The sequence below is a fragment of the Oncorhynchus mykiss genome, chromosome 1 (assembly GCF_013265735.2).
Source record: "Oncorhynchus mykiss isolate Arlee chromosome 1, USDA_OmykA_1.1, whole genome shotgun sequence".
In the NCBI taxonomy this organism is placed as follows: Eukaryota; Metazoa; Chordata; class Actinopteri; order Salmoniformes; family Salmonidae; genus Oncorhynchus; species Oncorhynchus mykiss.
In genome coordinates, this window is record NC_048565.1 from 86,141,409 (window position 1) to 86,154,424 (window position 13,016).

Genomic DNA, 13,016 nt, shown 5'->3' on the forward strand with positions numbered 1-13,016 from the left:
GGAAGTAGCTAAATCATCAAAAAGTCGCTGGGGCAGCCTTAAAAAGTAGCTAAATTTGTCGCTATACTCTTTTACCAATAAAAGCCGCTAGAGGGGAATGAAAACTCTCTAAATCTAACAACTAAGTCGCTTAATTGGCATCACTTGCTCCGACAACTTTGGCTAGCAGCGGAGCTCTATAAAAAATATACATAAAAAGGACAGCTTTACAACAGAAGTTAAAGTATCCTTATTTCAACTGAATAAATCAATCAAATACAAATATGCAAGAGACAGTTTGGGACTTTTTGTAATTAGTAAATAAAAGGGGACTTTAAATGTTAGGACTGAATGATGGGTAAAGTAGTTATTTATTCCCCTGTCAACCTCATTAACTTTAAAAAGGTCAACGTACACAGCTGAAGCATACTGTACTGTCAAAGATGTGTATAACTAACCCAGCGTGCTGTACTGTCTTTGGTACTATCACAGATAGAACAATGAGAGTTAGTTATACAAATATTTGGTACTACTGTCTTTGGCTGAAGGATTTCCGACTACATTTCCCGAGAGCCACCAGCTTTGCGGCGCATGCCTATAAACGATTGACTGGCCACCTCGTGACCACTCTGATTTCAAGAAATAGGGGTGACCTCTTGTTGCTAGAACAGTGGGAGGATAGTCCAAGTTACCATACAAAGATGGTAAGTAACAAACAAAAAAAGTTGTATTAACTTTGTTTACGGAACTTTAGCTTTACTGAAATGATAAATGCACACAACTGCTATAGTAGTACGCTGACAGCGAGGTGGCTTTTCGTTCGCTTGTTGCCAGCAACCAACGCTTGCTTCTGCAAGTAATTTAGCTAACCTAATTTATACAGTAGCTAGTTAGCTACCGGTAACCAACTTTTGTATCAATTTAAACATGTTTGTAAAACGACGTTTGATTGTGATATGATGTTTAAAGACAAGTTGGAAGGAGTACAGGCTCTAATTCCTTGTTGGCAATGTGCCAGTCAATTTGGCACATTCTAGTATAATCTCATTTCGACAGTTGTGTAGTATGCACATGTGTCTACATTTATTTGACAAGGTCAAATTGGCAGAATGTGTTGATGTGGCCTAACGTTATCTAAGTAAGTTGTCTAATTATGGCATGCGACTTTCTCCCCAGCAAAATGCAATTTCTTGTTTTTGGACTCTACATTTGTGTGAAAGGGAAAAGGTTGAATTAATGGTGACAGTTTTCTACAGTAGCTATAAATATCTCGTCTCAGATGGCTCGAGGAGTGAGATCTATTTTTAAATTCACCGTGGCTTACCTCGTGAGTTAATAAATCCCCACTCCGACATTGTCCGGTCACGGATCCCATATGGAATATCATTGTTGGAGAAGAGCTACAATTCTAGTACAGTTCTCTCTAGTATTGTCACTGACTGTCACTTTACGAGTGAACTCTTAGCCAATTCCTCAAAGGTATCCCACTCACCTCATTCTCATTCCCACCTCATTCCCATTCCCACACCTCATTTTTACCTGACTGTTGTTGACTGTTTTTGCTATACAAGCTCACTGATATTACATAACATTGATATTATTGTTAAACTTCCCAAATGGTTTCCCTAGCTGGATCATTTCCTCAAACTCCCAAGTAATGCCTGGTTCACCTCCAATATTTTAAAATGTGCCCCTGAAATTCCAGTGACGAGGACCAAAACATGTGTCAGTGCTTGGTTGTGTTCTTTTGTCAACAAATGGAAGAAAATGAACTGAAACGGGGACTTACTATCTGAACATGTCCAAAAATAAATACACATTTTGTATTCCATTGTGAATCATTTTACTACAGGTTTTTAGACTAATTCACTCTGGATAAGTGTCTAAATCACCTATGTGTAATGTGCCCTAATGAATAGGACCCAGATCTGTGTTTCTGTGTCTTGTGTTGCAGTCTGCTGAACCTGTTCGTGTTCTGGTGACCGGCGCTGCTGGGCAGATTGCGTACTCCTTGTTGTTTGGCATCGCCAAGGGAGATGTGTTCGGCAAAGATCAGGTAGAGGGAAGGAAGAAGCTTTGGCTTGACTTGCATTATGTAACATCCCAGCTGATCCTGTTAGGGGTTGTCTATTGTCTGAAATTACACCCTATTCCCCATATAGTCCACTACTTACCCTATTTGCTCTGGTCAAAATGAGTGCACAATATAGGGAATAGGGTGCCATGTCAGATACCTCCTGTGTCAGTTAAATAAAATATAAAATCATGACTGATGGGCAACATGCAGCATCACACACTACCCCTTCAGTCACACAACCTGCAAAGCTTCACTCAAGGCCTAGTGGTTAAGAGCGTTGGACTAGTAACCGGAAGGTTGCAAGTTCACATCCCCGAGCTGACAAGGTACAAATCTGTCGTTCTGCCCCTGAACAGGCAGTTAACCCACTGTTCCTAGGCCGTCATTGAAAATAAGATTTTGTTCTTAACTGACTTGCCTAGTTAAATAAAGGTAAAATAAAAAAGGCTTTAGTGTCCTTGAATTGCCTGAAATAGAACCACTAGCATACAGCCTACTGGCAGGTACATAGACCTAACACTCCCTTCTAATAGTCATAACAAGCAGTGTTGTCAATGTAGTAATCATCATACAATCAGTTAGCAATCTACCAGCCTGTAAGTCAACGGAAAGATCAATAGATCCTACTCATTTATCTACTCCTGTCATTTCATGGTCTCTCCTCTCAGCCAATCACCCTGATCTTGCTGGACATCACCCCCATGTTGCCAGTCCTGGATGGCGTGGTCATGGAGCTACAGGACTGTGCCCTCCCACTCCTCAGAGGTAAACCATGGGGCAGACAACACTCACTGGCTTGACGTGGCTTTGCTTTAGTTGTGAGGCACCAGTAGTATCTCCATCTCCATTGTGACTGGTATTTTTCTGTGGTCAATGGTGGTGTCCTTGCTTTGTTCTCACCTCGGCTGTGAGGCCCCAGTATTAACGCTCAGGGCTGCAAAGACAATGTTCTCTGTGTGTATGGTGTGTTGCAAAGACAATTTTCAATGTGGGGTGGGGGATGTCTATAGTGTGGTGACCCTGTGTCCCAACCAGATCTGGGTTCAAGCACTATTTAAATTCTTTCAAATATTTTTAAGGTGTTTGCCAGATCGGTGGGATTTTCAGAATTGCCATAATCTCGCAGTATCCCTTTAAAGCAGTTAACTGGCAAGTCTGTCCCACAGACAACAGTAGCAGAACAAAGGGATCAATACAGGGTTTGCTAAAACTAACTGTAAAAGCAAATAAGGTGTGACTGAGCTGATGACAATGTCAGGTGTTGTGACAAGATGGGGATTGAAACAGGGAAAACCACACAGACAATGTACAGGAGAATGGGATGGGGAAAACCACACAGACAATGTACAGGAGAATGGGATGGGGGAAACCACACAGACAATGTACAGGAGAATGGGATGGGGAAAACCACACAGACAATGTACAGGAGAATGGGATGGGGAAAACCACACAGACAATGTACAGGAGAATGGGATGGGGAAAACCACACTGACAATGTGATGGGTAAAACAAACCCAAGCCTTTGTTTCTCCATAGAGGCCACTTTCATTGTCAAGAGCGTTCATGTCCAAAACGTTGTGCTTGAAGGACTGAGCCTAATAAAGCACCCCTTAAAAACAAATTCCTGCTGTCCTCGATCATAATTACCCCCCCCCCCCCCCCCCCCCCCTTTTTGTTTCTATTTTTGCCTAAAATGACATTCTCAAATCTAACTGCATGTAGCTCAGGACCTGAAGCAAGGATATGCATATTCTTGATACCATTTGAAAGGAAACACTTTGAAGTTTGTGGAAATGTCAAAATAATGTAGGATAATATAACACATTAGATTTGGTTAAAGACAATACAAAGAAAAAAAACATGCTGTTTTTGTACCATCTTTGAAATGCAAGACAAAGGCCATGTTTTATTCCAGCTCAGGTGCGATTTAGATTTTGGCCACTAGATGGCAGCGGTGTATGTGTGAAGTTTTAGACTGATCCAATGAACATTGCATTGCTGGTCAAAATGTTGTATCAAGACTGCCCAAATGTGCCTAATTGGTTTATTAATACATTTAAGTTCATAACTGTGTGCTCTCCTCAAACAATAGCATGGTATTATTTCAGTAAAAGCTACTGTAAATTGAACAGTGCAGTTAGCGATTAACAAGATTTGAAGTTTTCTGTGAATATCAGATATGTCTGTCCTGGGAAATGTTCTTGTTACTTACAACCTCAGGCTAATGTGATTAGCCTATGTTAGCTCAACCGTCCTGTAAGGGACCCACCGAGCCTGTAGAGATGAATTAGACAACACTATAGTAAAACCTTAAACGATTAAGTGGTCTTTTATTATCCATTTTTTTTCCTTCTGTTTGTTGGTCGTCCATGTGCTGCCCGTTGAACCAACCCTGGTCTGTTGTATTTTTGATTCGTCTAGAGGTCATTCCCACAAACAAGGAAAGAAACCTACAAGTAGTCTTATAGGACACGTTCAGATAGTCCCGCCCCCTTTTCATGCTTCTTTTTTTTTCTTTTTTTTCTTTTTCTGACCACTTGATACTGACTGAACAAAAGCCCCTGTTTATTCCATCTGTTTTCAGAGGTCATCCCCACAGACAAGGAGGAGGTTGCCTTTAAGGACCTGGACGCTGCTATCCTGGTGGGCTCCATGCCCAGGAGAGAGGGTATGGAGAGGAAGGATCTGCTCAAGGCTAACGTGGCCATCTTCAAGAGCCAGGGTGCCGCGCTGGAGAAGTACGCCAAGAAAACTGTCAAGGTGAGATAATAGCCAGAACAGACAGGGTTTGTTGTCTGTGTGGGGTGTCTGGTCACTGTCAATGCAGACTTGGCTGTCTGTCAACACTAGCAGGTACCCTGTGTTTGTGGTATAGTGTAAGCCATGTGTCCCTAAATGTCAATGCAGACTTGGCTGTCTGTCAACACTAGCAGGTACCCTGTGTTTGTGGTATAGTGTAAGCCATGTGTCCCTAAATGTCAATGCAGACTTGGCTGTCTGTCAACACTAGCAGGTACCCTGTGTTTGTGGTATAGTGTAAGCCATGTGTCCCTAAATGTCAATGCAGACTTGGCTGTCTGTCAACACTAGCAGGTACCCTGTGTTTGTGGTATAGTGTAAGCCATGTGTCCTTAGAGAGGACTCGTGATGCTGCACCTCAGAGCTGTTGAAATTCAGTTCACCACGTGTTGGGCTCTTAATTCCTATGGAAAGACTGGCCTGGAATGCCATTGTGTGTGTGCATTGTTTTGGGGTTTGTTTTGTGAGCGTGTGTTTTGATTTTAAAAAATCAAACTGCCTGCCTGTCTTAACACTAACCCACCTATCTGGTCTGTTTCGGTCTGAAAGCTTAACTTTGTAATCGCCCTGGCTGGGTTCCATCCCAGGAGTTGGTCCACTTCTGTCTAGAAGCCTCACATTGTATCCACCCTGGCTGGGTTCCATCCCAGGAGTCAAGGGAGACATTCTGATTCTCTCCTGCTCCCCAAGTGTGCACTTGGACACTCACCTTCATGGATTTACAAAATAAATGGACTGGTGTGAGGAATATGGTGGAAACTATAGAATTATAATGAGTCATTTTAATAGTAGAGAGGACTGGAATGTCCCGACTAGTGCCAGTGGAACTGTGGGTGTGTTGTGAGGAAATGGTGGAAACTATAGAATTATAATGAGTCATTTTAATAGTAGAGAGGACTGGAATGTCCCGACTAGTGCCAGTGGAACTGTGGGTGTGTTGTGAGGAATATGGTGGAAACTATAGAATTATAATGAGTCATTTTAATAGTAGAGAGTAGGAACTCCGCCAAGGACTGGAATGTCCCGACTAGTACCAGTGGAACTGTGGGTGTGTTGTGAGGAGGCCTTTTGGCCTCGGACACTGATCTAGCAACAGGTGTTGGGCTGTCAGACTGACGAGTGGGACTGCTTGTGTGTGTGCTGGCACTTGTCCTGCACCCTTGTCATTTCTTCCCCAAGTGACCTTGTTGCAAAAACTTAACTTGTCTTCAGGCAGTGTGCAAGGCTGACGCTGCCATGCTAGAACGTCTTCAACCTTACACGCTGCCTGACTGTCTAGCATGGCGTCTTCAACCTTACACGCTGCCTGACTGTCTAGCATGGCGTCTTCAACCTTGCACTCTGCCTGACTGTCTAGCATGGCATCTTCAACCTTACACTCTGCCTGACTGTCTAGCATGGCATCTTCAACCTTACACTCTGCCTGACTGTCTAGCATGGCGTCTTCAACCTTACACTCTGCCTGCCTGACTAGCATGGCGTCTTCAACCTTACACTCTGCCTGACTGTCTAGCATGGCGTCTTCAACCTTACACTCTGCCTGACTGTCTAGCATGGCATCTTCAACCTTACACTCTGCCTGACTGTCTAGCATGGCGTCTTCAACCTTACTCTCTGCCTGACTGTCTAGCATGGCGTCTTCAACCTTACTCTGCCTGCCTGACTGTCTAGCATGGCGTCTTCAACCTTACTCTGCCTGCCTGACTGTCTAGCATGGCGTCTTCAACCTTACTCTGCCTGCCTGACTGTCTAGCATGGCGTCTTCAACCTTACTCTGCCTGCCTGACTGTCTAGCATGGCGTCTTCAACCTTGCCATGCTAGACAGTCAGGCAGGCAGAGTAAGGTTGAAGACGCCATGCTAGACAGGCAGGCAGAGTGTCTTCAACCTTACACTCTGCCTGACTGTCTAGCATGGTGTCTTCAACCTTACTCTCTGCCTGACTGTCTAGCATGGCGTCTTCAACCTTACACTCTGCCTGACTGTCTAGCATGGTGTCTTCAACCTTACACTCTGCCTGACTGTCTAGCATGGCGTCTTCAACCTTACGCTGCCTGCCTGACTGTCTAGCATGGCGTCTTCAACCTTACACTCTCCTGACTGTCTAGCATGGCGTCTTCAACCTTACTCTGCCTGCCTGACTGTCTAGCATGGCGTCTTCAACCTTACTCTGCCTGCCTGACTGTCTAGCATGGCGTCTTAAACCTTACACTCTGCCTGACTGTCTAGCATGGCGTCTTCAACCTTACTCTGCCTGCCTGACTGTCTAGCATGGCGTCTTCAACCTTACACTCTCCTGACTGTCTAGCATGGCGTCTTAAACCTTACACTCTGCCTGACTGTCTAGCATGGTGTTTTCAACCTTACACTCTGCCTGACTGTCTAGCATGGTGTTTTCAACCTTACACTCTGCCTGACTGTCTAGCATGGTGTTTTCAACCTTACACTCTGCCTGACTGTCTAGCATGGCGTCTTAAACCTTACACTCTGCCTGACTGTCTAGCATGGTGTTTTCAACCTTACACTCTGCCTGACTGTCTAGCATGGTGTTTTCAACCTTGCCCGTCAGGCAGTGAGGCTTTGGGATTTTCCCTCTACTCACAGGTGGCTCCAGTTTCAAGTAACTTTAAAATATATTTTACTACATGGTAATCAGACACTGCAATACATGGCTATATTACATTGATAATGGACAACATTTAAGTTGGACTAAAAGTGCAAACTATGACTATGTACATTTTATTACATTCATAACAATGTATAGATATTTTTTTATTTAACCAGGTAGGCTAGTTGAGAACACCTTTATTTAACCAGGTAGGCTAGTTGAGAACACCTTTATTTAACCAGGTAGGCTAGTTGAGAACAAGTTCTCATTTACAACTGCTACCTGGCCAAAATAACGCAAAGCAGTGTGAACAGACAACAACAGAGTTACACATGGAGTAAACAATAAACAAGCCAATAACACAATAAACAAGTCAATAACATAGTAGAAAGAAAAAAAATCTATATACAGTGTGTGTGCAAAAGGCATGAGGAGGTAAGGCAATAAATAGGCCATAGGAGTGAATAATTACAATTTAGCAGACTAACACTGGAGTGATAGATGAGCAGATGATGATGTGCAGGTAGAGATACTGGTGTGCAAAAGAGCAGAAAAGTAAATAAAATAAAAACAGTATGGGGATGAGGTATGTACACTGGGTGGGCTATATACCGATGGACTAATCGCATGGTATGACCTCTTAGTCTCACGTTGCCTTCAACGTCTCATCACTCTGCTGTTAACTATTAGGGATAGCCTGGCCAACAGCCAGTGAAATTGCAGAGTGCCAAATTCAAAAACAGAAATACTCATAATAAAAATTCCTGAAACATACAGGTGTTATACATCGGCTTAAAGAGAAACTTCTTGTTAATCCAACCACCGTGTTTTTCTTGGCGAAAAACAGCCATTTCAAAATAATAGCATTTCCTGGATGGATTTTCCTCAGGTCTTCGCCTGCCATATCAGTTCTGTTATACTCGCATACATAATTTTAAGTTTAGGAAACTAATGTTGTCTATCCAATACTAACATGCATATCCTACCTTCTGGGCCTGAGTAACTCAATTCTGCCCCCGTTCCCAGAAAGGTTCAGTTAAAATGCGTAGTGCATCTCAATCCGCCTATGGCAGTCTTCCACATCTGCAGTCATGTTTCAGACCATGAGACACTCTGAAAATAAGTCTTCTCACAAACAGCTGTAGCATCCAAACTGTTTGGAGACTCTCCGATGAGACTCGCAGGAACATGATGGGTGGTCTCAGTTTTGTTCTACAAGCCCCACAAGCCTGATGGGACTCGTCCTGTACCTTCTGTTTGTAGTATCTGAACCGTTTGGGCTACAAACTGACCCCAGTGGAAAGGGGAGATTCTCCCCATCACCATGGTGTTTTCTGTCTTGCTCTCTGTGTGTGTGTGGTGTGTATGGTGTACGACTGTTTCATAACATGGCCTCTCCTTGTCTCCGTCAGGTCCTGGTGGTAGGTAACCCAGCCAACACCAACTGTCTGATCGCAGCCAAGTCTGCCCCGTCCATCCCCAAAGAGAACTTCTCCTGCCTGACCCGTCTGGACCACAACCGAGCCCGCTCTCAGGTACCTGTGTGGAGAACTGGGCTTTGTTCCCTTGAACCCCTTGAAGGAATAGTTACTCCAATCCCTGACGATGACTGAGTCTGTCTGTACTTGAACTGTAGTGGGTGTTTTTTAAGTTTCAATGGGGACAAATAAAGTGTGTGTGGATTATCTTAATAGAGGGTAATATCATCCTTACACAGCTCTCTTGCCTCCCTCCCCCACCAGGTTGCGATGCGCTGCGGCGTGCCAGCCACCCAGGTAAAGAACGTGATCATCTGGGGCAACCATTCGTCCACCCAGTACCCAGACGTTCACCACTGCAAGGTAATATATCATTTATCACAATGTTATGAAGTATTAGTATTCACTACTGCAAGGCATTACACTATGTGTAATATTATTTAACAATATGTCCTTGTTATTTTACTACACCAAGGTCAACATGGCGGGCAGCGACCTGGCCTGCTTCGACGCTGTTAAGGACGATGACTGGCTCAAAGGGGCCTTCATTTCTGTGAGTTTACTCTACTGTGAAACAAATGTTCATCTGGCTGTGTGAACTTTAACCCCCCCCCCCTTCTCATTGGAGATGGTCCAAGGGAAAGTGACCTCTGACCTTCATGTGTTTTGATAAGGGGAGAGGAATCCTGGAAAGATGAATTGAGACGGCTGAAGAAGACTATTGGAGTAGGGATGAGACATTTTGTAAGGCATCGCTCTTCCTCCCTCTCCTCTCCCCCCCCCCCCCCCCTCAGACAGTGCAGCAGAGGGGTGCTGCGGTTATCGCGGCCAGGAAGCTGTCCAGTGCCATGTCTGCAGCCAAGGCTATCTGTGATCACATGAGGGACATCTGGTCAGGCACTCCTCAGGTCAGCTAAGTGGGACAATTCTGTGGCTTTAAGATACAGATTTGGGATTGGTTTACCCTACCCAAATCTTCATTGTAACCATTTTAAGGCTATATTTAATAACTCGTAATCTATAGGGCACTCTACTGTTTAAAGTATGGATGAATCTCAATTCTTCACCCTTCTCCCAGAATGTGCACTCCCACAATTCTAGACAGTCATGGATTGGTGTAATATTTGGCTGGAGGCCATTGTTACATTTATGAGATGTGTGCAGTTGCACACTTTGGGAAGAGGGTGGAGAATTGTGGAGCAGCCTGTCTTTAGGTTAATGGTTCCTGAACACAGTGTGGAGCAGCCTGTCTTTAGGTTAATGGTTCCTGAACACAGTGTGGAGCAGCCTGTCTTTAGGTTAATGGTTCCTGAACACAGTGTGGAGCAGCCTGTCTTTAGGTTAATGGTTCCTGAACACAGTGTGGAGCAGCCTGTCTTTAGGTTAATGGTTCCTGAACACAGTGTGGAGCAGCCTGTCTTTAGGTTAATGGTTCCTGAACACAGTGTGGAGCAGCCTGTCTTTAGGTTAATGGTTCCTGAACACAGTGTGGAGCAGCCTGTCTTTAGGTTAATGGCTCCTGAACACAGTGTGGAGCAGCCTGTCTTTAGGTTAATGGTTCCTGAACACAGTGTGGAGCAGCCTGTCTTTAGGTTAATGGCTCCTGAACACAGTGTGGAGCAGCCTGTCTTTAGGTTAATGGTTCCTGAACGTAGCCCTAACCTCTGACCTCTTGTGTTTGCAGGGAGAGTTTGTCTCCATGGGTGTCTACTCCAGCAGTAACTCCTATGGTGTCGCTGAAGACCTCATCTACTCATTCCCTGTTCACATCAAGGTGAGACAGATCCCTGACACTCTGCTCTCTACACCTGCTCTCTACTCTCTATACTAAGGCTGCGTTTACATTGTCAGCACAATTCTGATCTTTTGCCCAATTATTGGCGAAAGATCTTATCTGATTGGGCGAAAGATCAGAATTGTGCTCTAAGATCAGCTGTCATCACCTTCTTAACCAGAGAGCTCTGCTTCTATTGACTACAAACAGGTGCTGTAGTCTACGACCAACTACCTGTTGCAGTGGGAAGTTGATCACTTTGGCCTATTATTCAATATACATTATTCTTCTGTCTTTGTTCTCCTCAGGACAAGCAGTGGAAGATTGTGGACGGGTTGGCCATCAACGACTTCTCCCGAGGCAAGATGGACGCCACGGCAGCCGAGCTGGTGGAGGAGAGGGACACCGCCGTCACCTTCCTCAGCGCTTGACTACGCTCCCAGCCACGGCAACCAACCCGGCAACAGCACTTGGATGCAGAACCCACACCTCCAGACTCACGTCTGTGATGCTGCATTCACGTGCTACTCAGAATTTAGGAAACTCTGGAATATCCAACTTGGAAGTTCCATATGAACGGTTTAACTTCATACGTTTTACAGCAATTATTTTTTTTTTTAGACCTGAGTTTCTGGTCATTCTGATAGCACATGAACATGGCATGATACACTCACTGCTGCAGCTCTGTGTCCTAAACATTAATGTTACACACTTCTGAACAGGTTATCCCTGTTTGGATGGTTACCATGCTTACCATGGAATGGAGAATTGTTATGGGTAGTTGATGCACTAGTAGTTACTATGACGATCATTGTTCAACTGTTAAATTGTTGCTCAGTCAGAACAATAAAATCAGCAAATAATGTATAGTCCTTATAGTGTTTCTAGATTTAACTTAATATTTTTGTGAAACAACTCTTGGTTAAATTAATATTTACCCTAATTTTTTTGTTTTGTTTACTATTTGGCATTTTCCCATTATGATATTTGACAATCTGAATGTGATCACCGCCTGTAATCCTACGATGTATAATCGTAGCAGGTGGTTATGGCATAGTCCTGCCACTAGGGGGTAGCACATTCTAATCTGTAAAACCCAGGACAGTAAAGTGTTTCAATGGTTAATTATGTTTCAAACCTCTGGATATTATCTCCCTGGACTCACTCCTGATGAAACAATAAAACATTTATCAACTGAATCAGTAAATTTCAGCATTTCTACACAAATCAACATTTTATTAGTCCTATGAATAGTGTAGCTAGCCACAGTATAATGACGTGCTAGCTTGCCAGCTCTCCTTTCAACAGTGCAGCGTCTATTATAAACTATTTAGTAAAACAAATATTAAGATTAGCCGGAGGGAGTGTGATCCATAATGTTAAATTATATATAGTTTACATCCAGAATGTCCTATATCAGATTTTCCTTGACTTGCATTGCTTTGATGTGGTCCTTCCATTTGAGTCGTAAGGACTTAAGTACTGCAATTAAATCAGAACATTATTTAAAATCACTGAGTGACCATGTTCGTAAGCATTCTGTAACTGACATTTTTACTTCCATGTTAATTGTCTGGTTTCTAACCCAAATACCTGTAGGCCTAATTCCGGGATGGGCAACTCCAGGCCGGAGTGGTGTGTGTGTCCCCTGTCCCTAGCAAACACAGCTGATAACTTTATTTGCGTTTTAAACTGAAGATCATTGGAGTCCTGTATTTTAGCTGGGGGGGAAAGTATGACACTAATCAGGCCTCGAGTTGCCCAGGCCTGCTCTAGCTATGAACCCGTTAGTATGAATGTGTTCATTGACGTGGCATCGATGTCGTGGTTCTGGTATTTGGGGTTCAGAAACGTCGTGAAAAACTGCATTTTCATTGGCCACAGCATTCGGATACAAGCTTTTCATTGGTCCTTGATTTGGAATGGCATTTCTATATCATTTTGATCAAATTAATCTATTAGTGTTTTGTGTGACCTAATTACTAAAGTACCTGCCCAATATTCAATACAGTGTGTTGCATGTCATTTTAATGTAAATAAACTCCCAAAGGGACATTAGTTGCGCTAATTTCACCGGTCTCCGCGGTTGTGTCCATACTTGGACAAGCCTATCGCACGATTTTCCTGTCGCCAACATCCTACAAGCCAAACAGTAAGGAAATGCATTTATTAGCTCAAATAAATTGTCCAATACCTTGCAGGGTGCCAATAATCATAACTGTCGTCGTAAAAGAGAAGTTACAAGAGTAGCCCAATAGCACTACGAGTGGTTTGATCTTTGTAGGCCTATTATTGGGTAGGC

The 13,016-nt window shown here is 43.6% G+C and overlaps 2 protein-coding genes across 2 annotated transcripts in view; both read left to right on the forward strand.

Annotated features, from left to right (window-relative positions):
* The first annotated feature begins 464 nt into the window (after positions 1 to 464).
* On the forward strand, positions 465 to 11,319 carry LOC110531764 (malate dehydrogenase, cytoplasmic). Its single transcript, XM_036987749.1, has 10 exons — positions 465 to 683; positions 1,934 to 2,035; positions 2,725 to 2,821; positions 4,641 to 4,816; positions 8,875 to 8,997; positions 9,205 to 9,303; positions 9,416 to 9,493; positions 9,735 to 9,848; positions 10,625 to 10,714; positions 11,023 to 11,319. The coding sequence occupies exons 1-10, from the start codon at positions 480 to 482 to the stop codon at positions 11,143 to 11,145; spliced, it is 1,206 nt and encodes a 401-aa protein (XP_036843644.1). The 5' UTR covers positions 465 to 479; the 3' UTR covers positions 11,146 to 11,319.
* A 1,528-nt stretch (positions 11,320 to 12,847) lies between these two features.
* Positions 12,848 to 13,016, forward strand: part of LOC110531757 (UTP--glucose-1-phosphate uridylyltransferase) — a 59,385-nt gene continuing 59,216 nt past the window's right edge. The window contains exon 1 of the mRNA XM_036987739.1: positions 12,848 to 12,866. The gene's annotated coding sequence lies outside the window, so the exon portion shown is untranslated. The remainder of the gene's footprint in view (positions 12,867 to 13,016) is intronic.

Coding starts and splice junctions, on each gene's coding strand:
- LOC110531764 (XM_036987749.1), top strand. CDS start 480: ATGAGAGTTAGTTATACAAATATTTGGTACTACTGTCTTTGGCTGAAG. Junction 4,817..8,874: donor ACGCCAAGAAAACTGTCAAG/GTGAGATAATAG, acceptor TGTCTCCGTCAG/GTCCTGGTGGTAGGTAACCC. Junction 8,998..9,204: donor ACAACCGAGCCCGCTCTCAG/GTACCTGTGTGG, acceptor CTCCCCCACCAG/GTTGCGATGCGCTGCGGCGT.